At 40.4% G+C, this 27,367-nt stretch overlaps 2 protein-coding genes across 12 annotated transcripts in view; one reads left to right on the top strand and one right to left on the bottom strand.

Moving 5' to 3' along the window:
* ZNF827 (zinc finger protein 827) overlaps positions 1-27,367 on the top strand; it is a 181,184-nt gene that overhangs the window by 144,974 nt on the left and 8,843 nt on the right. For all 11 annotated transcript variants that reach the window (XR_008679353.2, XM_019025581.4, XM_055385600.2 and 8 more), the window contains exons 9-11: positions 13,987-14,124; positions 17,837-18,008; positions 19,126-19,292. Coding sequence is in view for 10 of the 11 variants with exons in the window: in XM_019025581.4 (XP_018881126.1) it covers positions 13,987-14,124; positions 17,837-18,008; positions 19,126-19,292 (477 nt within the window). In the remaining variant the exon portion in view is untranslated. The remainder of the gene's footprint in view (positions 1-13,986; positions 14,125-17,836; positions 18,009-19,125; positions 19,293-27,367) is intronic.
* C3H4orf51 (chromosome 3 C4orf51 homolog) overlaps positions 12,983-27,367 on the bottom strand; it is a 95,513-nt gene continuing 81,128 nt past the window's right edge. Inside the window, exons 7-10 of the mRNA XM_063705593.1 lie at positions 22,774-22,834; positions 20,911-20,981; positions 16,354-16,405; positions 12,983-14,556 (exon numbers count right to left, since the gene is read on the bottom strand). The gene's annotated coding sequence lies outside the window, so the exon portion shown is untranslated. The remainder of the gene's footprint in view (positions 14,557-16,353; positions 16,406-20,910; positions 20,982-22,773; positions 22,835-27,367) is intronic.

Here is a 27,367-nt window from a genome sequence, read left to right as displayed (position 1 = left end):
ATCTGGTGGGTACAATCTAATCAGCTGCCAGCAAATATAAAGCAGGCAGAAAAACATGAAAAGGCAAGACCAGCCTAGCCTCCCAGCCTACATCTTTCTCCCATGCTGGATGCTTCCTGCCCTTGAACATCAGACTCCAGGTTCTTCAGTTTTGAGACTCAGACTGGCTCTCCTTGTTCCTCAAGCTTGCAGACAGCCTATTGTGGACCTTATGATAGTGTAAGTTAAAACTTAATAAACTCCTCTTTATATATATATATATATCTTAGTTCTGTCACTCTAGGGAACCCTAATACAGAAAGGATGCAGTGTGCACAGGCTGGGACTTCTCAGCCTTGTCTATGTGGAAGTTATTGACATTACATTACATATGTCATGCATCCATGCATGTTTTCTCTTGCCTATAGCTAGTGGAATTTTAAACAAATCCACAAATATTTATTGTGTATTATATTTAAGATCTATGTAATGAGAGAGGGTAGGAAGAGACACTTTCCAAGGTGGCCAAGTCATAATGCATGAGAAAAATCAACACACAAACAACATACAGTAACAGGGCACATAACTAGAATGTATTGCATTTCCACGCAAGAGTACAGTAGTCCTGCCATATTTTGCAGTTTATTATTTGATCTTTCTCTAGTTTTATTTGTAGCCAAAATTTTACATTGATTTTTTAATTTAATTTATTTGAATTCCTTTTCAATTTGAAAATTGAAATGGAAGGAAGACATCTTTTTTAAATATAGGTACTTCTTTTGCTCAACTACTTTGGAGTTGAATTATTGAATATTATCTGTTACTTAAAAATATCCCAAGCCAGGCGCAGTGGCTCAGACCTGTAATCCCAGCACTTTGGGAGGCCAAGACGGACAGATTGCTCGAGCCCAGGAATTCGAGGCGGCAGTGAGCTATGACCATGCCACTGCACTCTAGCCTGGGTGACAAAGTGAGACCCTGTCTCTTAAAAAAAAAAAAAAATTATATATCTATTCCTAGGCTGTTGGATATATATATTTCTGGTTTGTGAGCCAAAAGTCCATTTCTCAATCCTGAAATGACAAACAGAAGTAGCTTAGATTTTTCATTTATTTATATTGACAGTAGTAATGCCATTTCTTTTTTTCTTTTTTTTTTTTTCTTGTGACAACTGAAAACAATAGGATGCCCTGACTTTCATATACAAATTCAGTAGTTCAAACTCTTTGTCAATAGGAGTAGGAGTAAATTTGCATCAGACCTTCTACACTCTTAACTCCATTCCATTCCATTCTTCAACAGGAACATTGTGTTCACAGCAGCTAATGAGGTTGTATTTTGATCTGAGGCCATGAAATGCAGCAGCACTTGCCACCTAGGAAAGAGAAACATTTAACACATGGTATTGGCCTCCTTAGCACCAGGTCCAAAACGAGGTCACCATCTCATAGAAATCTTGAGGCCAGAAGCTCAGCCTCAAGGCTATCAGCCTTTATCTACTTTGTCACAGAAAGCAGAGGTTTTTGCAAAGAGGAATGACACGTCCCATGGACACAGCTAGAATTGTATGCAGTATAAGGGAAGCTGTAGAGTACATACGCTTCCTAGTTGGGCATCCTGGGTTTAATCCTGGCTGTCCCTCTTACCAGCTATGTAAGAACAAGCTGATTTCATAATCAATTCTGTGCCTTGATTTGTCTCATCTATAAAATGAGAATAATAATGAGACCAACCTTAATCTTTTGTTAAGAGAGTTAAATGAAATTATGTAAGTAAAACCTGTAGCCTTAGCACGGTGCCCAGAGTAAAATCAGTGCTAAATGAATCTTAGCTATTCGTATGTATAATTCCTCTTTCAGCTATACCTAAATCCAAAGTTTTCTTAACCATTAAAGAAAGTATATGTGTATTCAAATTATTGAGAATGGTATAATAGAGATGGCCTATTTTATTTATATAAAAAATAAAATATTTGCCAACTGTGCTACTTATTATTACTGGTAATTAATTATCAGTGCTGCCAATCATTATGACATACGTTCATAGGAAAATACTAATAATCCCTTTCCTCCTCTCCTAGTTAACGAAGTGCTATGGTCTAAATGTTTATGTCCCCCCATTTCAATTCATACATTAAAATCCTCACCCCTAAAGTGATGCTATGTAGAAGATGGAGCCTTTGGGAAGTGCTTAGGTCTTGGGAGTGGAGCCCTCATGACTAGGATTAGTGCCCCTATAAAAGAGGCCCTTATAAAAGACCCCTTGCCTCTTCTGCCATGTGAGGGTGGAGTGAGAAAGATGGCTGTCTGTGAGGAAGCAGGGCCTCCCCAGACACTGAATCTGCCAGTGCCTTGATCTTGGACTTCTCAGCCTCCAGAACTGTGAGAAAAACATTTCTATGGTTTATAAGCCATCCAGTGTTTTGTTATAGCAGCCTGAATGAACTAAGACACACAGTATTTCCCAGTCCTGTGTCTGTGATTCCCCGCCTGAGGAAAAATAATTACATAAACCAACAAACAGAAACTCCCATCATATAAAAACATATAACTGCCTAATCAAATAGGTAGGATTTCTGGATGAAGGAGAAAAAATATTTGTGACCACTGTTGCCTTAAAATGTTAAATCTGCCATCAACTAACAAAAATGTTATAATGTGCTAAAACCCAAGGTCAGGAGAAAGGCAAAGTAGAATAGTTACATTTTCTGTTAATACAGAATTCAGTAGGTTAGGAGCAGAGAAAGAGGAAGACTGAAAATTTGAAACTGGGTGTAGTCACACAAGAATATTGCAGTGTCTGGGAGCTGATAAGGGCTTTAAGGAAATTTAGAAATCTTTAAAGGAATGGTTGATATGATCAAGACTTGTCCATAAGAAAAGAAGACTAGAATAATTGAGGATACCAGTGGATTCCAATCTTAGTGAAGAGAACTGCAGAATCCCTAGAGGCTTACTTGAATAATATCTGGAAATGACTGTGACTTGAATTTTAAAAAGAAATATATTCAGTATTCTAAAACCTCTATAGGTGTGATGCATAGCACATTGCAACATTTCAGGAGTAAATTCACATTAAAATTTTAGTATTTTAGAAAGTCTGGATTTACTTTCTAAACTCAGAGTATTTCTAGAATATTAGAGTATTTTAGAATCGTTAAATTTTTAATTATAGTGATCTGTTCATTTAGTTTATTCCTTTCCTCACTTATTCAGTAAGTATTAATATATATTGAAAACCTAGTTCAATGACAAACAAGAGAAAAGAGGAAATTCTTATATCTGCCCAATGATAATGTTTTTCCTCAAGGTGTTCTCATATGTGCCCATACTTTATAGTAAATTATAGAAAATAACTTTTGAATTTAAAGATTTGCTATCACCTAATACAGTCTTTAGGTAGCTCTGCACTTGAATGCCTGTTATTTTTCTTCACTGGGAAAAGTTGAAAGAACAGACTATAAGGGTCTCATTCTGGAGCAAGTGAAAGCTGACCTGAAATAAGTTTTATGATTAAAATTTACATAATTGGTGCTCAGATTTTTCATATGCAGCAACTCACCAGATGTAAAGATGTAAAGAAGAGGCCAAAGAGGAGTTGGGTAACAGAAAAGAGGCAGAGCCTCCAAATTCCACCATTCTCTCTCCAGGCAGGCCCTGGGGGAAGCATTTAGGTTGCCTCAATAAAGCTCTCTTTAGATTTATGTGATCATGGATGCTTCTTCTTTATGGTTGGTGAATTTACAGTGGAACAAATCGAGATTGTAACAGACAGAAGATCTGTCTCTGGTGAAATAAATTAGAACCATTAGATTTTCCTTTTTGGTCTTCTAGTATAATGTAATAAATGGTTGAGAGTACGGGCTTTGTAGTCAGACAGATTCAGGTTTGGGAAAGGCTATCACTTACCAGCTAGGTGACGTTGAGTTCAGCCACCCTGAGCCTGATACTGTTTTTGCTTTTGTTTTGTTGTGTTGTAACACAAGAATGATAATAATAGTGTCTAATACATAGTGCTGCTATAAGGTTAAATATTAAATATGTGTGTAAAATGCATCATATAGTGACTAATGCAGTGGTCAGTCCTCCATAAATATAAGCTATTGTTTTAATTATGTACTGTCTCCTTAATATACTTTTAACAAACTCTGATATTGTTTTGCATAATGGAGATAAACTGCCAAAATTGGATGAAACTATTTATACACTTTAAGTCTTTATCTGTTGGAATCATGTTCAGCTTAACCACAGAGACTTAACCAATTATGGATCTGTTTTTCCCCCATAATAAATAATTCAGAAATAGGCAATGTAAGGCTAGTATAGCTGTTTGAGGAAAATATCGAAGACCCACCATTTAATTTTCTGCTCCTCCACCCTTATCAATGGCTTTCATCTTCGTGATTGAAAGAAAGCTGTGGTACCTTCAGACAGCCAAGAAGGAGGAGGCAGAGTGAAGGGCAAAAGTCTTTATAGGAACTACCACCTATATCTCATTGTCTAGAACTATGTTTCGTGACCAGCCTCTAATAGCAGTGGAAGCTAGTAAGGAACGTATGTTTTTAACTGGGCACATTGCCACCTGGAAACAAAACAAAAACCCACATAGTTCTGTTAGACATTGAGTAAATAAACATCAGTTTCTGCCACAAAGCCAAACAAACAAAAAAGACATAATTTTCAGGCCTGATTACTTTTCTAACAAAGATTTATAAATGGCCTCAACACTGGGACATTCTGAGGGCCCATTGCTAAGACCTTAAATCTTACTATCATCATTAAGAAGAGAAGTGGTCACTGGTCTGTGTAATGGGCAAGATAATAACCAGGTCCTTTAGACATGATTCCTGAATCAATATTGTCAGTTTGCTTCCATGTTGTAATATAAAATTAGGTTGCTGTTCAGTACAACAGCCCTGATCTTGGTGATGTGATTATATCATTTATTCAATAAGGTTTTATAGAGGATCCCACTAATCTTGGAAGTACAAGTACAGGGAAAACATAAAAGCAACATCCAACTTTTCATACATGGATTTTGTAAAGGATTAAGTTATGTAGTTTTTTTAAATGAATATTGTTATAATGGCAGCCATCAATTGGTCTGGATTCTGGCAGTGACTATCTACATTTGGAGGCTTAGAGAAGGTCCCTATGGTGCTCAAGTTCTATATGATCAGCCTCACTGGAATTAGGGGCACCTAGTACTAGCCATTTCTGTTACCCAAGGAATCAAGGTCCAGTTTTCTACTATTGATTTAATATGACCTGCATAAAGAACCAGATATAGAAAACACAGTTCTTTACGATACAAATCAATCAGTAAGTATTTTTTAAGCTGTTACCTAGCACTAAGCAAAAAAAAATGGTTACCAGTTTTCCTGGGATGATTTTTCAGAAGCAGCTGTTTACTAAGCAGTTAGCATTGATTTCATATGGCTTAGAGGAGCAGGCAGACTGTGGGTCTGTCTCTCTCTCCCAGAGTCACTAGGCAGGTTACCTGGGGTCATTACTCAGTTTCTCTAGGCCTCAGTTTTCTTATATGTAAAACAGCAACTTTGAAAAAAATGATTGTTAAGATTCCTCCTTGATCTTGGGTTTGGGGCAGGATGGAGATTTAATTACTGTGGAAACGGTTACTTGGCTCCGTGCAAGATGTGGGGTGCCCTAGGGTCTGAGAAGTCCTGGAGTGTCAGGCTTCATTTTTGCCCTCCTGAAAATGAAGGAGTTGGATTGGAAGTATCAGAGTCCTCTACTTGATCTAATGCTCTGTCAAACAGAGTTTGATAGAACTGTCACCTGAATTCTATCAGATGGGTTTAATTAATAAAAATTTTTGGAGACATGCTTGACGGGTTTCATATTCCCAGGGCCTGTGCATGGACCCTCTGAAAGTAGTAATGCAAAATTCTACTTTACTAAGTTTGCTAAGCATTGGAGGTTGAAATGAGCCCAAAGAAGATCAAGGCTGTTAACTCTTACATCTAAAAAGAATCTCCACCCAGTGTTTCTAACTGAGCACAGATTGACAAAAACTATTTCTTTTTTTTTTTTTTTTTTTTTTCTGAGACGGAGTCTCACTCTGTCACCCGGGCTGGAGTGCAATGGCGCAGTCTCAGCTCACTGCAATGTCTACCTCCGGGTTCAAGCGATTCTCCTGCCTCAGCCTCCCGAGTAGCTGGGACTACAGGCGCGCGCCACCACACTCAGCTAATTTGTGTATTTTTAGTAGAGATGGGGTGTCACTATGTTGGCCAGGCTGTTCTCGAACTCCTGACCTTGTGATCCACACGCCTCGGCCTCCCAAAGTGCCGGGATTACAGGCCTGAGCCACTGCGCCCGGCTGACAAAGACTATTTCTCAATTCTTCTATCTTAGCAGTTCATTGAGGTAACACCTTGGCCAGCAGAAATCTTTGGGTGAGTGTAATGGTCCTTAAAGGGGAAGTTGGTTCTGCCAAGACCTGCAGAGAGGTGGTCATAGGGAGCCTAGTAAGTCTGTTAGGACTGGCATGAGCAACACTTCTGGCATCTTGTGCAGGGTCACTAGTAGTCAATGAAATGATGGGACAGGTCACCAGTGCCAGCCATATGCATTGTGGCTGCTGTTCCAGTACAGCTGTGACACTGCAAGATAGATCCTCTGAGCTGGAAATTCTAAAACGGTAGATGTTGGCAAGTAACCCTAAATTGAAATGACTCTGAAAAAATTAAAAAGGGATACAGACGAGCTGCAAGCACTGGAACAAAGATATTAACCCCCAAAGAGTCATAACCACAGCTGACTCTTAGCTTCACAAGCAGCCCTCAGAAGGTGGTAGCTTGTTTTAAGCAGAGGCCATGCAGAACCCATGAAACCAAAGGACAGAGCCAGTAGGGCTGGAGTCTGACCAGAAAGTTCCATGCCCTCTGCTTTCTGCCTGGAAAATGACCTGGTAGGTTTTAACCTATCCAAGACTACAGAGGATTTCAGAATTTCAGTTTGAGGTATGCCTCAAAACATTCCAGCCTTGATCATGAAAGAAAGAAGTGATCAAAATACCATATGTCACAATGGAAAACCCAAGCGGCCCCAGAGCCTCTTCTTCAGTAATGAGATTTAGTTGATCTGAACAGTTATTTATGCATTGAGGTCATATTTTGGCCAATCTTTTGCTTACAGCTGTCGCCAAATAAAGCCTTCTGTCTTAGCATTTCTTTTACCAAAATCAGGTTGAGAGATGGTTCTTTGAGAGGACTGTTTTGTCAGGGAATACAGGGATCTTTTCACACAGTAAAATGTGCCCACAAAGCCAAACAATACACTAAATATAGGGTCAAATTATGTTCAAATTGAAAGGAAACAAACTAAAGTCTTTTCCTTTGTCCCTGTTGTTTTTTGAGGTTTTGCTTATTTGTTTGTTTGTTTAATTTTACCAAAAATGCTCCCCAAATGGCAATGAAAGGTTCAAGGGAACTTTCTTCAGTAATACCATGTTTACCTCAGAGAGGATTGGCTGTTAGGACTTCCCTAGTTGATCTTCCTCTTGTTCCTTCTTTATTGTAAGTTTTGACATATTACAGTTTCTAACATCTCTGTGCCTGGAAATATTCTAGGCTGATACTTTTAATAACAGAAATGGAGAAAAGTGCTAGTGTCTGTGGATTGTTGCTAAACCTGCACATGTGTAACCAAGAGTATTAAACTCAGAGCCAAAGAACAGGAAGAGAAGAAAAATCCCTCCTTTGTTTGTTTGTAGACTTTGGCATCGATTTCATGTGGCTTGGAAGAGCTTGAATGACACCGTGGGTCTGTCTCTGCTCTCCCAGAGTCACTAGCCAGGTTACCTGGGGTAATTACTTAGGTTCTCTTGGCCTCAGTTCCCTTATATATAAAACAGAAAACATTGAACAAGATGATCGTTCAGGTTCCTCCTTGAACTAAGATTTGGGCAGGATAGAGACTTAGTTACTGTGGAAACTGTTGCCCAACCTTGGGCAACAGTTGTGGGTTACTCTGGGGCAGGAGAGGTCCTGGAATATAATGCTTCATTTTTATCCTCCTGAAAATGAACAAATTGGATCTGAAGATAACTGAGTGCTCTACTTGATAATAATGTATTGTCAAGCAGATTTTGATAGAACTCCTTCCTAAATTCTACCGAATGGGTTTAATTAAGGAAAGTTTTTGGAGACATGCTGGATGGGTTTCATCTTCCCAGGACCTACGCATGAAATGAGACATGTCCCCTTGAATAACTAGGTTATAAGAAGCATAGTTTTCTCTATTGTATTTTGGCCAACTAGTCCTCATCATTATGGATGATAGGCCTCAGTTCACCATTAACAGGAGACGCTGAAAGCCTTGTTTTGGGATTGCTAAGATGAGATCGTTCTCCTTACACTGTGTTCCTATTTTTCTAGCCATACTGTAAGGACAAAAGTGCTTAATCCTACACACCTATTTGCTTCATTTAAAACAAAAACCTATATAAGGAAGAGGAAAAGCCCAAATGACATTCAAGGCAAACATCATAGGTGGAAAAGTAGAGAAAAAACATCTGATCACATAATACCGAGTAGCCAGGAATTTCTGGAAGCAATTTATGGTTATCCCAGGGATCAGAATATAAGAGTGTGAAATGAAATAAAATGCTTTATAAGAGACAAAATCCTATGAGACTGTACAAAAAAAGAGGTTACCATTAGACAAGTATTTCAAAAAGAAATGAAGAGAATCTTAAGTATACATTCAAGCTACATAAAATAATGAAACAAATGCTAAGGGATGTGGGAATCAAGATGAAGAAGAGCAAAAATTTAAAAACAGTACCCATATTCCAAGCTGTTTTGTGACTTTGGAACTAACTTAAAAGCAGTTATTGATATGTGTACTTTTCTTTTACATATATTATGCTTCATAAAAAGTTTTTTTTAAAGGAAATTCCTGAGTAATCTAAAAGAAGCTTTTAAGGTTTTTCTTTCCCAACTGAAGAAGATAATTAAGATGGAAATGTGTTCAGCTGGCTGTACACTTGTTACTGTTGATAATGAATATGGAGAGTTCTTCACAGGGTGGGGGATTTGGGGAATTAAAGCCTGTCAAAAGGTGGAACCTAATGTTCAAAGTCCTAAGACCAAGAGGAACCATAGGAGGAGCCTTCAGTTAAGAGTGTTATAAGTAATAGAAAACCCAACCAACGGTGGCTGAAACAAACAGGGACTTATTTCCCTCACAAAACGAAAAGTCCAAAAGTGGGTGGTTGCTGGCGTTCATTCAGCTACTGAGAAATGCCACAGAGGACTGTATTACTCAGTTCCTGCAGTGCTATCAAGAAATACCTGAGACTGGGTAATTTACAATGAAAGGGGTTTAATTGGCTCACAGTTCCATAGGCTGTACAGGAAGCATGATGCTGGCATCTGCTTGGCTTCTGGGGAGGCCTCAGGAAACTTTCCGTCATAGTGGAAAGTGAAGGGGAAGCAGGCACATGTTACATGGCCAGAGCAGTAGGAATAGAGAAGGGGAAGGTGCTGCACACTTTTAAACAACCAGATCTCGTGAGAACTCACTATCATGAGAACAGCACCGGAGAGACCATGCTAAACCATTCATGAGAACTCCACCCCCATGATCCAATCACCTCCCACCAGGCCCCACCTCCAATACTGGGAATTATAATTTGATGAGATTTAGGCAGGGACACAGAACCAAACCACATCAAGGACCTATACTTTTCCCATCTTTCCCTTTCTCCATCCTTGGGAGTTGGCTTTTATCTTCATGCCTTATATTCACAAAATGGCTGCCAGAGTCCCAGACATTTCTTCTGTGATCAAGGCTGGAAAAGAGAAGGGGTCAATACCAGTCATATCCTTCGTTTTAACAGAAAAGCAAAAGCCTTCTCAGAACTTTGGCACATGGCTACCCCAGCTGCTTCCATGGCTGGAGAAGGCAGGGGATAAGGAAAGTTGAGAATGACTGTTGGGTTAACTGAAAATAGCAACTGCCAGAGTTCATCATAAAGAGAATCATCTTGTGGCTTGATGCTATTGGGAAGAGGTAAGAATTTAGAGCCTTTGGGAGTACGGCTCAGGACTGCAAACATTTCCACTAATAGAATCATGAAAGCAGTTAGTGAATTGAGTTAAAACAGCAATTCAAAAGGCAGGTAGCCTGATTTTTCATTCTGAATTGGCCATAGGCCTTAATGAATGCTACTAAATTATTAGTCTTTCCTACTATAAAATAAGAATAATGTCTATTCACCTCACTTGGACCCTTTTATTCATTCATTTATTCAACAAATATATACTAAGCACCTCTTATGTAGCAGAGATTGTGCTAATGCTGAGGATACACAAATAAATAATGCAAAACCTTTACCCCAGGGGAGGGAGGCCAGGGGACGTGTTGACTGAGTACTGCTTCACGTTGGACTATGCTGGGTGCTTTATATGCAGAATATATATATATATATATGGCTTATAGAAGATATGTAAACAAGTGATATAATAGGAAAAGTGGTACAACGGAAATATTCATAAAAGTGCCCTGGGACAGAGCAGGGGAAATGACTAATTCTACCTTGGGAATTGGGCAGGGCTTCACCAAGGAGATGAAATCTGAGATAGGGCTTCAAATTGAGTCTGAGTTTATTATACAGAAGTAGTTGGGGGGAGTAGCTTTTGGTGGAGGAACAGTTGATTCAAAAGCAATGACACTTAAAAGGGAATTGTTTGTTCCTGAAAAGTCAAGCAGTCTACTTTGCCAAGCATTCGGGTGGTGGGAGGTGGCCAAAGCCAGGCCATGAAGGACTCAGAAGCCAGAAGTTTGGCCTTGAGGAGCCTTTGGCATACAGAACAAGACATGATGAGATTTGTGCCTCGGAAAGATCATTCTGGAATCTGTGAGGTGAGGAAGGGCTGTTGGAAGGGGTCTGATAGCAGAGAACCTGTTTTGGAGGCTTTTGCCACAATGTTGGTGAAAGATGATGACACAATTAAGGCAGTGAGGTCTAGAAAGACCTGCATAAGATCACCAGCTTCTGGTGACTGATTGGATGTGTTGAAAGACAGTCGGGGGAGGAATCAAAAAAGATTCCAAAGTTTCTCACATGGCACTTGGGTGGCATCATTCACAGGAGATGCAGGAGAGTGTGGCATTTGCTGAGCCCCATTTCAGCTTCATCTCATCTCAGCTCCTGGAAAAAGGAACGGGCCTTTGCTTCAGGTCTTGTGTTGCCACAGTAATACTCCTCCCCCGACTGCCTCTCCCGCCAGGCCCCACCCAGCTGTGATTTCGAGGTCATGTTCTGGGATAAGACTCCAAATGGCCTGTGGTTGCCTCATTCCTGTGTGCAAAATGAAAATGGATTGCTGTAGCAAATGCAAACATGAGGTGGGGAGAGCAGCGATTCCTAGACGAGGCTTGGAGTTGGGCGCGGGACTGTGGCTGAGCAGTCATGGGTGCCTCGTGACAACTGCCTGCCTCACTGCGGCTCCGGGGATTCTTCCCACTCAGCTGCAGCACAGCCTCGGTAGCTTTCATCATTTTCTAAGACCAGTGGACGGAATCAGACAGTTCATGATGCTTCAGCTTCTCGAGTACATGACTGATACTAGAAGGAATTATTAAGATGCTTATCTATTTTTAATTGCATCTACTTGTTTGATATTTGACCCAATTCATTCATTCTTGTTGTGAATGTATTAAGAGACCCTGTACCCTCTTGACCTCTCCTTATAATTATTACCGTTATTGTTCTTTGAAGCACTGTTTTGATTATACACTTGAAAGGAGCTACTGATATACTGAAATTCATGCACAGCTGAAATGCCCACTGTGTGGACTCAAGGACAGCCGTTTAAGAGTAGTTCTTGTCCTCAGAAGTTCAACTCCCTTTTTTTTACTTCCCTTCACCCACATTTCTGCCCTCTTCCCCTTTAGAGGTTTTTAGTCACACATTTCTACTTTAATAAGAGCAACCCTTCTTCCTGAGGCCCCAAGTGCTATGTTTTAACAAACACAGATAAATCAATTCATGTGCTTTATCAGTGTTGGGATTGCTGGCAGGTGCCTCACAGCGAACATTATTGCAATTTCACCATCATTTCCCCTCCTCCCGTTTCCAGACATACATTCCTATTTGTTTCTTCTTCCCTATCTGGCAAATCATTCCAGTGAAAATTGATCCCATTGATTTAGCCACATACAGGTGGAAGCCTGTATTTGGGAAGCAGTTTTAGCCAAATTGTGTGAAATAAAGTTTTTTCTTCTGATGTTATCTCTGACCCATGTTGTGAGCATTTTCTTTTTTTTTTCCTTTTTTTTTTTCCTTTTTTTTTTTTTTTCTTTTTTGAGACGGTGTCTCGCTCTGTTGCCCGGGCTGGAGTGCAGTGGCACAATCTCGGCTCACTGCAACCTCCACCTCCCGGGTTCACGCCATTCTTCTGCCTCAGCCTCCTGAGTAGCTGGGATTTCAGGCGCCCGCCACCACGCCCGGCTAAATTTTTGTATTTTTAATGGAGACAGTGTTTCACCGTGTTAGCCAGGATGGTCTCGATCTTCTGACCTTGTGATCCCCCCGCCTCGGCCTCCCAAAGTGCTGGGATTACAGGCTTGAGCCACCACGCCCAGCGTGAGCATTTTCGTCTGCGTGGATTAGGAGAAGTTCTTACCACCATTCAATTATCACCACATGGTGTCCAGTTCTATAATGCGGTACTGAGCTTTAAGGAGATTTGCAATTATTTACTGAGGTAAAAGACAAGATATTAACTTAGTGTGTCATTTGTCTTGGTCTTCAAAGTGAGGTGAAAAGCCTATCAGTGGCCCATTCAAGTGTCCTTTTAGAAGTGTCTCCTTCTCTCTTTCTGGTGTTCTCTGTCACCTATTTTGACATTATCATAGAAGGAATGTTTGTATAATCTGGTACAGTTCCACAAGAAGAAACATGGATTAGAAAATTAAAGGTAATCCTAGGGATAAGAATGAGAAAATAAAAACTCTTTAAGACGATTAGAGAATGTATTAAAGTCCATTTATTTCATTCATGGCTATGAATTATGGGTAGATAACTTGTGGCACGAACTGTTTTCCCAAATACGAGACCTTTGGGGGAAATTCTGGTTCATTCTTGCATTAGGGAATTTTCTGTGGCACAGCATGCGGTAGTTATCACTGATTCTACTTAGCACAAATTCCTCATTAAGGATTTTGCACAAACTGGAATGAAGAGCAAAGCTTTCTTCTTAAAGAGAATGAAAGCATATTTCCTTTCAAGGGATAGGACCATTTATTTTCACATCAGAATCTGAGATTTACAATTCTTTTTTTGTTTGTTTGTTTGTTTTTGAGACAGCGTCTCACTCTGTCACCCAGGCTGGAGTGCAGTGGCGTGATCTCAGCTCACTGCAACCTCCGCCTCCCAGCTTCAAGCTATTCTTGTGCCGCAGCCTCTGAAGTAGCTGGGATTACAGGCACCATGCCCAGCTAATCTTTGTATTTTTAGTAGGTACAAGGTTTCACCATGTTGGCCAGGCTGGTCTTGAACTTCTGAGCTCAAGTGATCTACTCGCCTCGGCCTCCCAAAGTGCTGGGATTACAGGTGTTAAGTGACCAAGCCCAGCCTACAATTCTTTATTTACTGCCTTGTGGCAAGAGCCTACATTTCTGGAATTTTAACATGCAACTCAGGCAACTTATTTAACAAGTATTTATTGAGTATCTGCTGTATACTGGGCCCAGTGCTATCAACTGACTAGAGGGTTAGTTGGCTGGTCTTTAGTGATGAAAGAGAGAAAATACTGAAGAACTGACAGGGGTCGGAATCCACATGCCACCGCAGCTTTCAAGAACGGCCTTCTTAGAGACAGGAAATGAGCAGGAAAACCAGTTACGGAGACTCATTTGCAATTACTAGCCACATTCTTCAGAGAGAAGGCTCTGCTGAAATCCTGAATGTTGACTAACAGAAAATGTATTCTTGTTGCCTTATTTCTCATGATGCTTTGCTCTTTTGACCCAGAAACAGAAAAGATAGTCCTAGAGGCAGGAAATGGATTACCATCCTGGAAATTCAATGACCAGCTTTTTCCCTGTGACGTGTGTGGGAAAGTGTTTGGCCGACAGCAGACATTGTCCCGACACCTCTCGCTGCACACAGGTGAGTGAGTAGGGCCTGGGCTGTCAGCCCTCTATGCTCCATCACCAACTGCTTTACTCTCCGGAAGCTGAGTTTCTCTAAGAGAGGCATTACAGGAAGTGCTGGGAATGGCTGACCTTTTCAAGCCATTTTCTCTGGCATGTTTAAAGAAGACCTTGGAAAGGCTTTTTTATTTGTATTGAAAGGGTTCATTGAGTTCCAGGTAGGACCGATGAGAAAATATACACAATTTAGGTTTATTCAGGTAAAATTCCTAAACTCTGTTAAAAAAATGTATTGAGTTCATCTTGAAAGTGAAGGACAGGGGAACACACTCCATCTTACTGGTTTTATCTTATTGTTGTGGGTGGGAGCAGCCGGGGAAAAGGCACCTTGGTGGAGAAACAGCTTCTGCCTTTATTTACGTATAATTGTGGAGAAATATGGTTGGTTCTGAGAGTTGGGAAAGGGAAGGCAACCAAGTTAACAAGGAGGAATAAATAGTAACTTAGTCCACACAGCAAAAATAATTGAAGACAAAAAGACATAAGGTAAAATCAGTAGTAAACATAAAGCAAGATGGAAATAATAAAATCAAACATTTCCATTTTTACATTGAAATCAGGTTTTTAAATAATCCAGATATATCTTATTTACAGGGAACACAAAAACAAAATGATAAAGAAAAGTTCAAAATAAAGATTTCGTACATCACACAAAATTTAAAAAGCAAGACAGGAAGTATTAATAGGACAAGATTAATTTTGTCTTTTTTTCCCCCAAGATAGGGTCTCTCTCTATCACCCAGACTGGAGTGCAGTGGCTCCATCCTGGCTAACTGCAACCTCTGCCTCCCGGGTTCAAGTGATCCTTCCATCTCAGCTTTCTGAGTAGCTGGGACTACAGGTGCACGCTGCCACTATGCCCAGCTAATTTTTTTTAAAAAAAAGGTTTTTGTTGTCGGGCGCAGTGGCTCACGCCTATAATCCCAACACTTTGGGAGGCCAAGGCAGGTGGATCACCTGAGGTCAGGAGTTCGAGGCCAGCCTGGCCAAAGTGGTGAAACCCCATCTCTACTAAAAATACAAAAATTAGACGGGTGTGGTGGTGCACGCTTGTAATCCCAGCTACTCAGGAGGCTGAGGCAGGAGAATTGCTTGAACCCAGGAGGTGGAAGTTGCAGTGAGCCAAGATCACGCCACTGCACTCCAGCTTGAGTGACAAGAGCGAAACTCAGTCTCAAAAAAAAAACAAAGGCTGGGCGCAGTGGCTCACGCCTGTAATCCCAGCACTTTGGGAGGCCGAGGCGGGTGGATCACGAGGTCAGGAGATCGAGACCATCCTGGCTAACATGGTGAAACCCCGTCTCTACTAAAAATACTAAAAATTAGCCGGGCGTGGTGGCGGGCGCCTGTAGTCCCAGCTACTCGGGAGGCTGAGGCAGGAGAATGGCGTGAACCCAGGAGGCGGAGCTTGCAGTGAGCCGAGATCGCGCCACTGCACTCCAGCCTGGGCGACAGAGCGAGACTCCGTCTCAAAAAAAAAAAAAAAAAAAGTTTTTTGTAGAAATGGGGTTTCTCCATGCTGCCCAGACTGGTGTCTTTTCTTTTTATATTTTTAATATTTTTAACTTTAAATTCGACTAAAGACAAAATTTAGGAAAACTTTAACATGTTCAAAAAAGTGGAATTTTATAAGGTCACATTCTCTGAGCATACTTAAATGAAATTTTAAATAAGTAAGGGTCAATAAAATGTCCTGCCTAATTGGACCAAAGAAAAAGGGAGAAAATAAAAATTCAAATAACAGACATCTAAAAGGAATGGAACAGAGAACACTTCATACATAAACCTGGAGCAAACAGCAAGAGCTCTAGTCAGAGGAAAATTTATAGAGGTAAACATTTTAATTAGAGAAAGACAAAAATAAAGGAACTTAATGGTCATCTTAAGGAATTGATAAAACAACAAAGTCTAAAAGAAATGGCCATAAAATAGATAAATCCTGTTAAGCCTGATTAAGAAAATGAAGCAAAAATACTCAAAGTTAGGAATGAAAAAGGAAGCCTAATCATCAATGTGGAAGATGTTAAAGAATTATTGGAGAATAATGAAGCTCTAAGAAAAAAAGCTGAACACTTAGATGACATAGATCATTTAAACAGAATGACTAAAATTGACCCAAAGTGGGGAGGGAACTTGAATCAGTCGGTTCCCAAAGGGAAATTTGGAAAAATTATGAAAGACATACCGTTTATAAAGGCATCAGGTCCAGAAATTTTCGCTGGTGAGTTCTTTCTAACCTTTTGAGAAGAGGAAATTCCAACGTTATTAAACCTTTCCAAATGATAGAAAAAGATTTAAAAAGCTCCACAGTTTCACTTTATGGAGGATGCATAACCTTAATAACAAAACTTAACAACTTCACTTATTCATACAAATGCAAAACTTCTAAAGAAAGGACACATTTTATCTGGACGGTGGGGCTCCTCCCCTGACCCTGCTGAGCCCAGATGCCAGCCCTTCAAGATGTTGGGGACCACCTATAACAATAATGGTCTCATATTTTGAAGAGAAGAACTTTTTTCCATGTTCTTCTCTGTGAACTAAAGAAGACAGGTATTTCCTTTAAGCCAGGCACAGTAATACCAAGTAAGCATTAAGGATGGAACACTGGAGTTGTTCTTTCCTTCATCTTCTGCTATTACCTTTATCTGTGTGATGAAAGCAAAGCCTGCTCCTTTTACTTTAATTTGCTTGATTAATCAAACGAATTCAGAATGCCACTCTGGAAACGATCCTGAAACATTTGTCAGTTTTATGAGAGGGTTTCCATTAAGAAATTAATTGAAATTCTTTATTTTATTTATGTAAAATGAAATTTCCAATTAAATTATTTCACACAGCATTTTTTTCCCCTTAATTTCATTAGTTTTTTTATTTCTTGGCCGACCCAGGCCAGGAGCTTAGGGAAAATGATGAGGCCTCTTTTACGCTGCAGTCCTGCAAATGCTGTGTTTCATTCCCCCTCCCCTGCTCAGCACTCACCCACGAATGACACATGGGGTACACACACACACACAAACACACATGCACACTTGCTCACTCACAGAATATTCTTTTGCCCTGTATGGGGCTTACCTTATCAGGAAAATGGGCTGTGGGTGTCCAGGAAAAAAAAAGCAGGTTATCTATTCTAGTTGCCCTGGGACTTTTTTTTTTCTTCTTTTTTTTTGAAACAAGGTTTACCTCCGTCACCCAGGCTGGAGTGCAGTGATGTGATCGGGGTTCACTGTAACCCTGACCTCCTGGGCTCAAGCAATCCTCCCACCTCCTCCTCCCAAGTAGCTGGGACTACAGGCACGTGCCACCACACCTGACTAATTTTTTAAAAATTTTTTGTAGAGACAGAGTCTCGCTGTGATGCCCAGGCTGGTCTCGAGCTCCTGTCCTTAAGTGATCTTTCTGTCTTAGCCTCCCAAACTGCTAGAATTACAGGTGTGAGCCACAGTGCCCAGCCGGAGATTTTCTTTTATATTTAGAAGTACTAATACAGGAGTGAGCTGCTGGGTAAAGACTTTTAGATACTTACAATTCCTAGGCATTACCATTGTCTCCATCTGAAATATGACTTGAACCATTCTTTCCTTGATACCTTTAACTGATTCTTGCAAGGTGTTGGGACTTCCTTTTTTGAAAGCGATTTGGGCTTTTTCCTGTTCCTTCTCCCCCAGAGGAAAGAAAATACAAATGCCACTTGTGCCCCTATGCTGCTAAGTGCCGTGCAAATCTGAACCAGCACTTGACCGTCCATTCCGTGAAGCTGGTGAGTACAGACACCGAGGACATTGTCAGCGCCGTCACCTCTGAAGGCAGTGACGGGAAGAAACATCCTTATTATTACAGGTGAGTTGCAGATGGAACATGCTAGTCCGCCTTTCTCAGACTCTTGACTTCAACACTTCCTACCTGTCTGCTGTGGGCATACATCACGAGGCCCCTTTTCTCAGTCATAGCCTGGCCTTCATTTGAGTAATTTCTTTGCTTAGATTGAGCCCTGCAGTTGCACAGACTCCTTTCTTGGTTTGGGTGCCCCTGGTAGTATTAATTGAAAGAGAAATGGTCTTAGAGGTGGCTCTCTGGGGTGGAGCTCCAGACAGTGACGGGCTCTGGGGATGATGAATTTTTAGGTCTGTTCAACTCAGAAGCTCCAACCTTTGTAACTGAGTGTGTTGCTGCTCCCTAAGAATTGTTTTAAAAAAAAAAAAGCTGAGGAAATATAAATCTGAGAACCCCAGAGAACTAGCCCAGAAGGCGTTATGTATTTCCCCATGGTTGTATCACACTTTAGTATGTGGATTTTATGTTTCATTTCTGTATTCAATCATGAATCAATATTGGTTTGATTGCCATAAAACCCCCAAGTTTCTGGCTGTCAAATCTTGTCCTAGAGAGTTGCCATACTGATTGGTGGAAACTTGCTTTTGCAGGAAATGTCTCTAGCAATGGGTGGCTTCTATCAGAAGTTGTCCCGGATAGAGTAGCCTCTTGCTTGGAGTGCCATACAATGAACTGTAGGTGCTTTCATTGCTGCTAGGGAAGGTTTCCAGAGCCAGAGAGAGGTTCCTGGGCTATGAGGTGCTCTCCGAGTTTATCAGTGGACCACCACCACTAAATACCTTGGCAATGCTACCCCACGTCTCTTTGCCCAAAGGAAATCAATTAGGTGATGTGCAGCATCTGGAATCCATAGTTTTAAATTAACTTTATGATTATTTAGCATCATTATAACACATATGTGATTGTTACATGATGCTGGCCCTTAGTCTCTTTGGCACAGTGACTACTTTAGAGGCATCCCAGAAAGCAGAAGAATTTTCTAATGCAAAACCTTTTGGTGAAGAGACAAATGTGTTTCAAATTCCAGTTTTCTTGAGTGTACTGTGTATAAATGGACAGCCCACATTTAGAAGTATGTGTCACCCTTTTCTCTCCCCCTCTTTTCTTTTACCCTTTCATGTAGTTGTCACGTGTGTGGATTTGAGACCGAGCTCAATGTCCAGTTTGTCAGCCACATGTCACTCCACGTGGACAAGGAGCAGTGGATGTTTTCGATCTGCTGCACTGCCTGCGACTTCGTCACCATGGAGGAAGCAGAGATAAAGACTCACATTGGCACCAAGCACACAGGTGACCATTCCTGTCTGTCCTTCTCACACTCCTTCTCCATCCCCTGCACCCCAGAGCACCTGCCACCTGGCTGAAGCATCCCCACTGCCCTGAGGCATTGCCCTTTTCCTTCCATGGAAGGAAGGACTTTCCCAAGGCATGAAAGCCACATTTCCCTGTAGTCATAATACTGTTTCCTGGCATGCCTTGTGCCTCACTGCTCTGAAAGACTCCCAAGTTCAGATGTGGTTGAGAGGTGCCGAGCTCTTTGCTTGTTGCTCATCCTGATCCTCTTCCTCATCACCATATGTGACAGTCTTTCAATGCCCCAGTCTTACGCCTTTGCACACTGGCTCTCATTTAAGCCCCATAGCAACCCTCTAAGTGAATACTATTGTTATCACACTGTACAGTACAGGTGAAGAAACAGGCTTAACAGAGGTGAGATATTCCATCCAAGGTCAGCAACTGTAGTCACTAGTTTCAGTCACTAGTTCAGTAGTCACTAGTTTCAGTGACTACTGAAACTCAGCCCAGAACAGTTTTCATTCCAGAGCTTGCTCTCTGTATCATTGCTGTTCTGACAGCCCCAAGAAACACTTGGCAGAGCTTTGAACCTTTCTGTTTTCCCATGCCAGGGCACTACACACCTACTTCTGTAGGCTCTGTTCCTCTCCAGTGAAACTGCAGCCCTGACGCTGTCCTTAATGACGCATGGCTTGTGTGTTCATGGCCAAAGAAAACCAGATTCTCCTGAAACAAACCCATCACTGTCTAGGCCATGGCCAAGGCTTCACCAGTGCTCGCCTGTTATTTAAGCTTCTTGCCATTCTGGTTAACTTCTTCCATTTATTGATGTTAACATTCTGACTTCACCATGCAATTATACTCTCACAAGTGATGGTTACAAATGATACCAGCAAGGAGTCATTAAGTGAGAATGAGGAGGAGCTCCGTCTGCATTTGCGGGGCTTACAAATTAAGAGCTGATGTTGCTGATTGCCAGCCCTGGGTGTTGGGTCAGCCCCTCACATCATCAGCACTTGAAGGATTCGGGAAGGGGAATTTCCCTGACAGTTGTGCTGACGATGTAGACAGCAGAGGAGGATCTCTCTGTGTTTCTCTGGCCACTTTGGCTCAGTGGTGCCAACAGTAATAAAAGCTTGTTTTTGTCAGTAAATTGAGCAGCTATGACTTGGAGGTCTGCAGAGAGCCGTTATGCCGAGTGAGAAGGTGCCATTTTTACAGTCAGTTGTCTGACTGTAACCACATTAGCCTGTGGGCAGCAGGTGAGCTGGGAAACCCATGTTGAAGACAAATTAAATTCAGCATTTCTGGAGTGGCTAATGGAGGAAAAGGCCAAACTCTTTTCCATTACCACTGGCTTTTCAGATAGTCTTTTTTTTCTCCTTTCTGTTAACCTTTGTTCTAACCCTCTTTACTCCAAAGTATACCTGAACCCAGTTGAAAACCTTCCTCCCTCCCATCCTGCTCCAAAGCCCCCTCCACACCCATACCACCATAGAAACCATAGAAACCATAGAAACCATAGAAACCATATGGCTAGGCAGAAGCTGGACTTGTCATCATTTAATTGTCGTGAGTGGAAACTTCACAACTAACCAGTGCAAACACATACCTCGTAATTACCACAGGGAATGAAGCAAAGATCTTGTTCTCTCTGATGTAGCAGGATTCAGGGCTCATTGTCTAGCAGGAAAGAATATTCTTGTTTATTAGTACAGTCACCCAAGAGTGAAATGCATTAAAGAAGTTTCTTTTTTAATTCAGTAGGAGCCTTTAATGCTGCTGCTCTAAGAATAAGGTTAAAACCTATTTTATAAGCCAGGGCCCTGCAAGCTTTTTTCAAAGGGGCAAATAGTAAATATTTTAGGCTTTCAGGTCATACAGTTTCTGTCACTACTACTCAACTCGGCTGTTGAAACTTGAAAGTAGTCGTAGACAATATGCAAATGAGTGGGCATGGCCATGTTCCAATAAAACTTTATTTATAAAAACAGGAGGCTCATTTGAGCCCAAGGACTGTAGTTTGCTGACCCCCATTATAAGCTAATGGTCTCACAGCAAGGGTTTCCTGTATTTAGTATAGTTTTGAGATGTTTCAGTTTGACCCAAAATAGATCAATCTAAATCTGTAAATTAGTAAGTTGGATTATTGCAAAGTTATGATATAAAGCAATATATATGTTATATGACATATATAGCAGTATATATTCCCAAGAACAGGGAGCTTATCTAAGTCACTGCTGTATCTCAGCACCTGGAGCAGGCCCTACACAGTACAAGTGGGGAATCAGTGTTCCTTCAGTGAATGAATATATTTGTGTGCAAGCTCATCTGTGCACATTTGTGCATGCTAAGTAAGAAAACTATTCAGACGTGGCCCTTGCTTGAACCTTAGAGTCCTAGTGACTTATTTCTGTAATCTATGTGGAAGTTACTTGGCATGGAGGAAAGCACACACTGAATTCTCGATCCAGGTTCTAGACCCTATGGTACCATAAGTAGTATTGTGAATGTAGGACCTCAGTTAACTTCTCTGGGCCTCCATCTGTTCCCTATATTTTCAGATGCGCAGGAGATGCCCTTAGGCCTAAGATTCTCTAATTTTATGAGCCTTGTTCTCTAATTTGATTTTCCTGTCTTAGGAAAAGGCCCCTATTATTTCAGTACCTTAGGAAATCTGCCACGCTGTCTTGTTACCTAAGTGAAGTTGTGATCTACAGCATAAGCTCTAATCAACAGCACGCATTTTGTTTAGTCTCCTACAGAACCCGTGCTTTCTCACATTTTCTTATGGGTTGGTGTTACTCCAGGCATGCCTGTGAGTGGTATGTTAAAGGGATACCTGAGGAACTGTCCTCTCATTAGACATTTCCGCTTAGTGATCCCTCCTCACCTTCTTTCTCCTACTGTCTGGCGTCTTGTCCCTCCAGAGAATATCAACAAGGGGAAAATATCCCCTCTGGTGCTTGTGACTTCTTCAATGCAAATTTTGCTGCAATTTCTAAATGTTGCAATAAATAGCATTGAGGAATCTGAATGGCTATTTGGAAAATACAACTATCAATACCTCAGCTCACATTGACACCAAAATAAATTCCAGATAACTTACAGAATCCCTATTAACAAATCAGCCCTAGAAAAGCCTGAAGAAAATAGAATATTTATCAAGCTTCCAGAGCGAGAAGGATTTGTAAAAGCTTAAGTGATAAAATAAAGCACAAATGAAAACAATCGAGAGATTTGACACATAAAAATTTCTTCAGTTTGCAAAATAACAGAAAAAGAGAAGCAAAACCAAAACCTGGGTCTGCAAAAATGTGTTTACAAAAATGACAAAAGGTTAATATATTTACTACATAGAGTATTCCTATAAACTGTTAAGAAAAGCTTTAGGCCTCTAATTGAAGAATTAGCAAAGGATATGAGGACATGAGCAGTCAATTCACAATGAAGGAAATAAAAGCTAACCACTTACCATAAGGAAACACATACAGCCTCACTGGCAGTCCAGCTAAAACTCGAGGCTTATATTCCACCTGTTAAGTTAGGAGAACATTTGATATTAATACTCACTGTTGCTGGGATGATGCTGGTACTCACATTGCTGTTGCCCTGCGGAGTTGTAAAACTCCTTGGAAACTAATTAAGCTGTATATACCAAGAGGCTTAAAATGTAATGCCCTGTGACCCAGTAATCCCATCTCTGGGAATTTATTCATGGGAAAATATTCAATCAGTGAAATATTAATTTTACCTTTAAATTTAATTTTAAGGAACTATTTAAGTAGAATAATCCCCTCCATGGATATAATACAATCATTTAAAACAATGCAAATATTTTCATGAATTTTTTGAGAGCCAACTCTGTACAAATATCTAAAATAGCATGGGAAAATACAAAGTATTAGTTATCATTATTATTATATTTTATTATGTATGTTTTATAATAGAATAATAATATTTTCTATAATGCTTACCATGATCCAGACATTGTTCTTAATGATTTACATATAAAAACCTATTTAATTATCACAACCACTATATGAGGCAAGTGCTGATATCATCCCCATTTTATAGATGAGATAATTGAGGCACAAAGTTAAGTATCTTGTTCAAAATAATACAGCTACTAAGTGGTAGAGGTGAGATTCAAACTCACATGTTCTGATCTATTTTTTTTTATTATTTATTTATTTATTTAAAGACAGGGTCTCACTCTGTTGCCGAGGCTGGAGTGAAGTGGCGCGATCTTGGCTCACTGCAACCTCCACCTCTCAAGTACAAGCAATTTTCGTGTCTCAGCCCCCTGAGTAGCTGGGATCACAGGCATGGGGCACCACGCCCAGCTTATTTTTTGGTATTTTTAGTAGAGACTGGGTTTTGCCATTTGGTCAGGCTGGTCTCAAACTCCTGGCCTCAGGCAATTCACCCACCTCAGCCTCCCAAAGTGCTGGGATTATAGGCGTGAGCCACGGCACCCAGCCTGGATCTAGAGTCTTTATTCCTAACCTTAATGGAAACAATTTAAAAGTAGAAGTGCTTACTTTGTTAAGAATGAAAACTACTCTAAAATGTAACAGTGTCTGTATTGAGGAAGCAAGATGATTGGTAATTTTTTTTATGGTTTCAATTTCCTGATTTGTGCTGTTTAAAATTGTGCAATATTTAGGAGTTTTGTTTTGTTTTTTAAGTTCTCTTCACCTGGTTGTCCTAATGTGTGAAGTTGTATCACCTGTGCACAGGTGTCCTTCACCAAGATCTTTGTGATGCTGAAGAAGGTAAATGACCACTTGGGTCACAGTTAGCCTTGGACTTGGCTGGCAAGGGCACCCTGGCTCTTTCCACAGACATAGCAAAACAAGATGAGGACAGAAACAGGAGAGGCTGTTTGGACTAGGGATTACACATTGAGCAAGCTGGGCTGCATCACAGAGTGGCTGGCACAGCACATTGTATCTTTATACATTTATTAATTTAGGTATTTCTGCCTGGTGCCTTAAGCCTAAGGGTCCTTGAATCTATGTTTAGAGATGGTACTTGAAATTAATATGTTTTAATTCTAAAAATGAATTTAAAAGAATCACTTGCAACAGGCGAATATTAGAAGATGGAGTTGCAATATCAGGGATTCAGGGTCTCCGCTAAAAATGTTCTACCTAGAAAATGTAACTAAGCTGGTTAAATATATACTGATAAGCAACTGGCAATAATGGTACTAGTTGTCACATAGCTTTCTTGTACCAAGAGAGAAGTCTGTAGTCTAAAGTCATATACCATTGCTCCTCATGGTCAGTGACTGAGGTCACATACTTGCAGTTCTAATAGAAGCAAGATTTTTAAAATTGTGAACTGAAGTAAGAGTTGTCTGCCCTGGACCCTAAGTGCAGTTCTGACAGGAACAGGATTTGAAAACATTGTAAGTGGGTACATATTTCTTCCTCTCTCTTTTTAAAAACTTTTAAAAATATGGTCACTCTAGAAAATTTTGAAAATGGAATAAAAGTAAACAAACATGACACCAATAATTTTACACTCTAGATGTAACCCACCATTACAGCTCTGTTTATTTCCAAACTTTGTATACCTATATATATACATATTATATAAATATATATACACATATTATATAAATATATATATACACATATTATATATATATATATATTTTTTTTTTTTTTTTTTGAGATGGAGTCTTGCTCTGTCACCCAGGCTGGAGTACAGTGGTGCCATCTCCACTCACCACAACCTCCGCCTCCATGGGTTCAAGCGATTCTCCTGCCTCAGCCTCCCAAGTAGCTGGGATTACAGGCATATGCCACGACACCTGGCTAATTTAATCTCCTAATAAAGGAAGTTAGGTTCTAACATTTACAGTCACTAGATTGCTTAATGAACTGATTTGAAGAGAACTGAAGAACAGTCTCCCTATATTTTCTTCCCTAACCTAAAACGATGGGGTCATGTTGAATCTGTAAATCATTTTGTGGATAATTGACATCTTAACATTCTTAAGTCTCTTGAACCAGGAACAAAGTCTAGCTCTCCAGTTACTTGGGGTTTATAATGTACATCTTTAGGCTGGGTACGGTGGCTCATGCTTGTAATCCCAGTACTTTGGGAAGCCAAAGTGGCAGATCACTTGAGGTCAGGAGTTCAAGACCAGCCTGGCCAACATGGTGAAACCCTGTCTCTTCTGAAAATACAAACATTAGCCAGGCATGATGACACACACCTGTAATCCCAGCTACTTGGGAGGCTGAGGCAGGAAAATTGCTTGAACCCGGGAGGTGGCGGTTGCAGTGAGCTGGGATCACGTTACTGTACTCCAGCTTGGGCAACAGAGTGAGACCCTGTCTCCAAAAAAAGAGTACATCTTTAATTTATCACAGTAAAACTTCAACTGATTGATTAAACCACTTCATATGTTGTATAAGAACCTCACGCAAGTAGACTTCCATTTCTCTCCTCCTAGCCTTTATGCTATTGTCATATGTTTACTTATATGTTTTATAAACCCTACAAAACACTGTTATTTTTGTTTAAACAATGTTACTTTTATCTTTTAAAGACATTTCAATAATTTAAAAATTATGAATTTATCCATGTATTTATTATTTCCAGCCTCTTCATTCTTTTGTGTAGATCAGTTTTATATCTGGTTTCATTTTCTTCTGCCTGGGCTTTGAACATTTGTTGTAATTCAAGTCTGCTGGTGATGAATTCCTTCATTTGTTTTAATGTGAGCTTTTGTTTGTTGCCTTCATTTTTGAAATATATTTTCACTGGGTATAAGATTTTAGGTTGACAGTGTATCTTTCAGTACTTTAAAGATGTTGCTTTACAGTCTTCTTACTTGCACAGTGTCCAGTGAGAAATCCACTGTCATCCTTGTTTTTGTTCATGTGCACATAACATATCTTTCTTCCTCTGGCTACTTTCAGGATTTTGTTCTTTAGCACTGATTTTGAGCAATTTATGATTTTTTTTGTATAGGCTTCTTCGTGTTTCTTATACTTGAGGTTCATTGAGCTTCTTGGATCTATGGGTTTATGATTTTCCTCAAATTTGGAAAATTTTTGACCATTTCAAATTTCCACCCTCCTCACCCCACCAGGGATTCCAATTAAACTTATTTTAAGCTTCCCAAAGGCATCCCACAGTTCACTGATGCTCTTTTCATTTGGGGAGATTCCTTTCTGTTTCATTTCAGATAGTTTCTATAGCTATTATCTTCAGGTTTACTCATCTTTTCCTCTGCCATGTCTAATGGGATTACTGCTGGTAATAGACACTGCAGTTTTCATCAGTAGAAATTTTATTTAGATCTTTTTAATATCATCCATGTCTCTACTTAACTTCTTGAACATATGAAATACAGTAGTCACCACTGTTTTAATGTCCTTGTCTGCGAAGTCTAACAACTGTGTCTGTTCTGGGTCACCTTTGATTGGTTGATTATTCTCAATTCGAATTGTGTTTATCTTTTTGCACATCTGATCACCTTTGGATGCAGACATTGTGGTTTTTACCATGTTGGGTGCTTAATATTTTATATTCCTATACATACTCTTGACCTTTGTTTTAGGATGCAGATAGCTACCTGGAAACCTCGTTCCTTTGGGGTCTTGGTTTCATGATTCTTTGGCGGGTCTAGATCACTAGGCAGTGATTTATCTAGGTTTAACCCACTACTAAGAGACCTTTCTTAGTTTTCTACCTAATGCCCTGTAAATTGTGTTTTTCCAATCTGACTGGTGGAAACAGGCATTATTTCTAGCCCTCTCTGAGTGCTGGGCACTGTTCTCTAAGCTTTTCAGGTGGCTTTTCCCCCTCCAACTATGGGTAGTTTCTTCACCCCCATGCTCTGATCCATACTTTGCTGAATACTCAAGGGGGACCCTCTCTGTGTCTCTGGGGTTGTTCTTCTGTGCTGCCCCTTCCTCTCTGATACTCCGTCCTGCAAAATCTGGTCAGACCCTCAGCTCTGTATCCTCCACTCAGGGAGTCTGTCAGGTTCCACCTGGTTCCTCCTCTCTGCAATGAAGCCTGGAGAGTCTCCAGGCAGGAAA

The sequence above is a fragment of the Gorilla gorilla genome, chromosome 3, assembly GCF_029281585.2.
Source record: "Gorilla gorilla gorilla isolate KB3781 chromosome 3, NHGRI_mGorGor1-v2.1_pri, whole genome shotgun sequence".
In the NCBI taxonomy this organism is placed as follows: domain Eukaryota; kingdom Metazoa; phylum Chordata; class Mammalia; order Primates; family Hominidae; genus Gorilla; species Gorilla gorilla.
This window is presented reverse-complemented; position numbering and strand designations above follow the sequence as displayed.